The following is a 6,502-nucleotide window of genomic DNA, read 5'->3' on the forward strand; positions in this document are numbered from 1 at the left end:
ATTTATTTAGTATATTTAATTATATTTTTATATAAAAACAGCTTATATTTATATTATTATACATTTTGAAAGCTATCTGGGGACAAGATTATCAGCTATTGAGCTATTTTGATTTGAGCTATTTGGCAAGTAAGCAACCACAAAGACCACCCTAGCAACCACATGGCAAAATGTTTAAAGGCTCTCAGAACACCTTAACAACCAAAGAGCAACACCCTGGCATCCACAAAATCCCAACATTATGGATGCACATTATGCATGGGTAAGCACCCTAAAAATAAAAACACTTTGCGAATCCTAATGCATGTTGACATTAAATAGTTCTTGATTTGCAATGACAAAATGACTTGATTTATCAATTCTAATGATTGTAGTAATGAAGTTCAGCTCGGGTACGGAGCGCTAAATTAGATCATCCGCAAGGAGCGGTTTGGGAGCTAGATGAAAGGAGAGCAGGGACACACAGGGGCCTTCCAAATGTTCTCCACCTCCAATAAGTCTAATGAAGATCTGGAACTGCCTGTAATCAAATTCACCTGAATCGTGCTGGTTCTAATTCCCTCTGAAGATCATGTTAATATTAAAAGCCCTGTTATTAGAGAATGAGGTCCAAAGAATTTACCAGCTCTGCTTACATCACCTCCTCTCTGCCTGGGGTAAAACCAGAGTAAACGGTTGTTACTCTGCTCTACTAAATTGTTTTGTACTGGAATCAACCATCTAGGAATTAAAACAGCTGGTTTAGAGACTAAAAATAAACATGTGGATCAAGGAGATCCTGTAATACTGACTGTTTATGTACTGTAGTTACGTCGTAAATGGCATTTTGCCAAAAACAAAGGAAAAGAGGATGAATCAAGAAAAAAGATGTTGGAACAGGTATCTGTTACTTATATAGTTTTGGTTTCAGCCCAGGGTGTAGACAGTTATAAGGGAAATCCCATTACCCATCTAAACATTAGGCTACAGGCCAGAAGGATCTAGAGCTGTAGCTGTGATTTATTCCCATTCATCTAACACATACAGGCCTCTTAAAATGAAATGAAACCATTTTCCAAAATCAAGGGCCATTCTGCATCTGTGCTCTAGATGGACAATTTCACATAAAGACTTAATAGCCAGGCTTTCATCCAAATTTTAATTTTAAGATATTGTATAAAAAAAAATGCATGGGACTGGAATCAAATTTTCAAAATGTGCATAAAAATTCCACTTGAGATGGATAAAAAAAAAAAAATTTGATCAGAAGACATCTACATAGACTATGATGGAAACATGAATAAGTTCCCAAATATGCACCATAAAACACGACTTTGCTTCAAATCATGCGACTGAATGGCTTAGATATTAGAGCTTGGTGCTAGCAATGCTAAGATCAAGTGTTCAAGAAAAGAATGGAAATGGAAATTTGTAACTTGGGTGGAACTAAAGCTAAAATGTACTAGGCATTAATATACATTTATGGCACTTATGAACAATTTAGGGGTAAATAAGGTACAAATATGTGATTTTTAGCTTTTATACTTTAGGGTACCACCCCAATGACAGCTGTGTACCTAATTTCCTTGAGTAGGTTTCAAAATGATGTTCTAGGCAATATCAGTATGAATCCTTGCCTCTTCTTGACATAAATGTTAAAGGGCTATTCTATATTCTGATTTTTTTCTAATGAAATGTGCTTCATATAGTTTATGTCATCCCTTATCAATGCAAAGTCATCAGAAAATGCTTAGCCTATTAGGTGATTTCAAACGTTTGGAGGGCACTGCAGCCACTGACCACACTAAAGACTCTCCAGGAAGAATATTGTAAACTGTAAATATGTATATGCAATTCTTTGACAAAAACAAGCTTCTCTTCTTTCGCAAAAGTCATCGGCTACAGTCAAGGCACAAGTGTGTGCTTCAAACACCATGTCCAATTTCAATTCTTCAGCGTTTTCACTGGGTTATCAAATTAAATCTGCTCTGAAGTGGTGCTGAGCAGTGTAAGAGATATGTGGGATTCTGGACCGGTAAAACAAACCAAGACCCTAGAAAAGTGAGATTAGAAGCAGGCCAGTCATGTGCATTTGGAGAAGATGCAGATCTGAGGGGGCCTAGTGGCATGAGAGAGTAAAAGAGCCCCAGAGAAAGAGGGATGTGTGGGCCATGAGCCAGCCGGTACTGATGGTTAACTAGTGAAGTAAGGAACTGTGTTAAACTCCTTCACCTGGAACAGCATCTGTAAACATCCAGCTGTGCAAATACATATGTGTTGAGTGCTCCACGCTGTGTACCTTGCATGAGGGTATCAGCAACACAAACAAACAAATGCAAAGAAGATTAAATGCGATGACTTCTGTGGTGTAATGAAATCAAGCATGGCAGATACGTTTCAATACTTTCCTTCCGCCCATTACCAGCAGAAAGACATCTCTTAAATGTTGGAAAGGATCTAATCTGTTTGTTTTGCAGGTTCATATTTTAGCTGGTACACAGAGGGATTATAAAAGCTTATCTAAAGTAACTTGAAGGAAACTGTTTGCTGCGGGTCCTGCAGAACATGGTGACACCAATTATTATCAAGATTGTCACATTTAAAAAGGAAAAAAAATTAATAAATAAATAAAAATCACAGCAATTTATATATACAATTTATATATCAACACCAAGTAGAATAAAATAATGAACATGAATTAATTTGAGTTGTATATAGGTGTTTTAAAACTTGAAACCTTTACAATCAACCTGCAAATGCCACCAGATAGCAATAACCAATTTAGCAATTGTGTTAATTTGGTTTAGTTTAACAATTTTAATAAAAATGGCAATACTAAAACTACAAATAAAGTTAAAAAATAATAAATAAATAAACTAGAAAACACTGTTTAAATACTACAATTAAACTACAACAGTAATAGCAGTAAAAACAAACAAACAAAAAAAACTAAACCGAAAATAAAATAGATGTAAAAACTAAATTAAAACAATAACAGCCAATCTCGTAAGGCTCTGGGATGGAGGCTTGAGATGGTGCGAGAGCAAAAAAAAAAAAAAGAAAAGACTGGAAAATCTGCAATAAACTTTGTAAACCACATTGAGTTTGAGAAAAGTGTTTTGAGAAACCAGCACTGCCTTAAACACCCCAAATGATAGATTGTTTCATGGCAGAGAAACATCACATGTATTTTACCATAGTGAACTTCTTTCCAATGCATCGTGCCACATGTTTTGGCGAGTGAAGGTGTGTTTCCAACTCAATAATAAAAGCTAGGTGCTTTGCAAGACACAGTTAAGTAAAAGACTAACCTTTGCCTGGCACCCACCCGGCACATGTACATCCTGCATGACATCAGAGGGCCTGGAGCCCTGTTAAATCATGTCCCAGCTGGGCTTTTTAACGCCAAGGTCAGTGCAGACCACTGGGTAACACAAGCAGGTGGGGATGAGGAATCCCTATCACAAACTGCAATGCCACAGAGGGTCAGCTTGGCATCACTGTCACACTACTTCAGAGAGGGCATATAGGAAGCGTTTGGCTCCTGAAGCTGGTTTGGGCTGGGAAGCAGAAGGATAGTCTCCCCAAGAGAACCAGACCCCACTGCAATGGCAGGAGCAGTTCCATTAGCTCAACCCTACATGAATCACAAAACCCTGAGGTGTTTGCAAAGACACATCAATAGTGTGAAGTTCCCTTTTACGGAGAACAAGGAAATTCTGAGAGAAAGGCATACATTACTTGTTTCTTTGAAGGACTCTAGACTCTTTGATGAAGCTAGTCACTAAAATGACTTTCAAGACTCGCATCAAGTTTCGTCAAATTTTCAAACATACTGCTTGATGGAAGAACTGTATGATACCCCTTTTCTACTAAATTGCAAATCTCTCGTAGAACTTGTCCGTTTCCACTGCACTTTCGAGACAATCATTGACGTACCCTGCCAGATTTCTGATTGGCCATTGCTTTCAGAAGACATGCCTATGATAGGCTAACCTAAACAGTGCAAATACACACAGTAAATACAAACCTTTGCCCTAATAAATAAAAACCATAGCACACACACAAACATGCACAAGAGCGTTTGAAAGCAGTCGCCTTTCAGCAGATGCAAAATTGAGTTGTTACTAATGGTAATGCAGAAAGACTTCTGGTAAAATAAGAATACGCGTGTCTCAAGCGGCTTTTTGTCTTCATTTTACCATAAAGGCAAAAGCACCTAGTCCCTTTCCAACTTATTCTATCTAAAAAGTGAACTATTCTATATGAATAACTAAGTCTTCATTATGACCACAAGTTTAGACAATGCATACGTGTTGCTACTTTATACTCTACATCCATAAAAAAATAGAAAGTGAAAAAACCCCACAGCATATTCTAAATAGCATCAACACATACAAGAGATGTTAATAATGATAATAACCCCCAACACTTTATGGCTGTTCTGGATGTTTGGATATCTATGGACTATGGGAAATGTTTTTAAAAGGCCAAAAGTTGTATTTGCATTTGTTGCATCCATTTTTAACATCATCCAGAGAGGAAAAAAAAATGCTTCCATGTTGCATGTATTCTCACTGTTGCCCTCTTCTGGTCCTGCGTGACAAGGTAAATAATGATCACTGTTCCCACAGTCTGCTCCTGTAAAAGATACATACATCTACTTCCCAAACAGCAGCATCAAGAAAGGCCATGATGGAAAAGTTGAAGAATAAATGGCACCATTCCCATTGTGAAGATGAAGATGGATGAGGATGAAGAGGATGATGATGTTGTACATGAAAGATGAAGATAAAGGTGGACTTAGAGGTTCTGGAGAACATTATACTGTTATCTACAGACAACTCTCCTCCAAACTCAAAGGTGGGCAGAAAGTACAAACACTACGCTGCTCAATCCCTGGCAGCCCAATTAATTCTCACAGAAGGATTAGAGGAGGGTGACTCCCAGGTCATGTGATCATCGGTGGTATACACCCGAAAAGCGAGACCCAAACATTTACTTTCCTTTGGTCCTGGGGTCAGGCCCTTTGATCCCACACAACATGGGCAAGCACAGAACTGACTGACACCTGAGGTGATCAGTTAGTGACACTCCATACATTACCATTCAATATTCTGGAGTCAGTAAGATTTTTTTATTTTCTTTACTTCATCATGTGACACTGAAGACTGGAGTAATGGCTGCTAACATTTCAGTTTTGCCATCACAGGAATAAATGACATTTTAAAATGTAATTGTATAATGTCACATCATGTAAAGTACCACATACAAAGTTTAAACTTACCACTGAGAAACATCCTGATCAAGTCTAGCTTGCGATGGACTTTCCGGTTGAGCGACTGCATCGGTATAATCCTCGGACTCGGGCTTGAATTGATAAGGCAATATCGATGCCATTTTTGTAACCTTATAGCATCTTTTTTACAAGTAACCCTCCAGAGCTAAAAAAAAAATGTATAGGACAATATTAGGACACTTTAAAATACCATATGACCTGCTCTTTAATTTTGCACTGATTTACTCATTTTTAAGATGATTTTAAGGTGCCCTGGCCATGTTCTTAACAGATTTTATGTATTTTCTTATAGGTCAGTCAGATATTAGTAATTAAATTTGAAATAAAAATGATTATCTCATTACAAGACATCCATCTGATACGGAGTCAACACAGGAAAGCGAAATATCATCTGAGTGAACCTGCTTTTGTGAGCAAGTGAAAGATAATGGTCCCAATGTTGTCGATGGCTGAGAGCCAAATATCTTGTTGCTTTACAGAGTGAGGAAATAAACACTGCACGGTTACTCGACCATGTTTTACCCAAGTTAAGTGGTACAAATTGTTTATTAACAGGTATTAAGACATAATACGATCCAAAGAGAAGAGGGACACGTGTTGCTTTAGATATCTGAACTAAATACTGTCCATCATACATGATTTACACAAAAAGAGAAGCAAAAGTTCAACAGTCCTGAAGAGAAACTGATCGTGGATCACAGCCTAATAATGGGCCCAATGCTGAGACAAGGCAACATAAATTCAATTGTAGACGTAAAAGTTCTAAGTAAAGAATAAAAGTAAAATGTTCATCTTCTACAGTCCATATCCGTTGTGTGCTCTATACCGTAGCTCACACATAATGAAGACTTTAACTAAGTAAATTTTAGGTCACAGGGTGAACGCTGTTGAACAAATAAAGGGGTGTGATGGGGAGCTCCCGTCATCCACGTGTGCTCTTTAACAGTTTCTGTAACAACAAAGGGAAAAAATACAATTATTTAGATCAGGGGTCGGCACCATTGACATGTGACGTGAAGGGATAATCACTGGCATGCGAGCAATAGCCACAGTGTATTTATTTCATTTTTGTATTTTAAAAAGGACCCTTGCATGTGCAATGTCAATTTACAGTAGTTATGCTTCCTATATATATATATATATATATATATATATATATATAGTGTTATATTATGTGAAACATCCGTCTCCATGCTTGTGTGCTGGAGCTCAAAAATACCACAT

General features: G+C 37.5%; 1 protein-coding gene across 1 annotated transcript in view; it reads right to left on the bottom strand.

The window, feature by feature from the left end:
• Positions 1-5,788: 5,788 nt before the first annotated feature.
• Positions 5,789-6,502, bottom strand: part of LOC107668290 (centromere protein W-like) — a 19,984-nt gene continuing 19,270 nt past the window's right edge. Inside the window, exon 3 of the mRNA XM_016460112.1 lies at positions 5,789-6,227. Within this exon, the coding sequence (XP_016315598.1) occupies positions 6,201-6,227 (27 nt within the window). The 3' untranslated portion in view covers positions 5,789-6,200. The remainder of the gene's footprint in view (positions 6,228-6,502) is intronic.

Source organism: Sinocyclocheilus anshuiensis, unplaced genomic scaffold, assembly GCF_001515605.1.
Source record: "Sinocyclocheilus anshuiensis isolate Anshui unplaced genomic scaffold, SAMN03320099.WGS_v1.1 scaffold1623, whole genome shotgun sequence".
Classification (NCBI taxonomy): Eukaryota; Metazoa; Chordata; class Actinopteri; order Cypriniformes; family Cyprinidae; genus Sinocyclocheilus; species Sinocyclocheilus anshuiensis.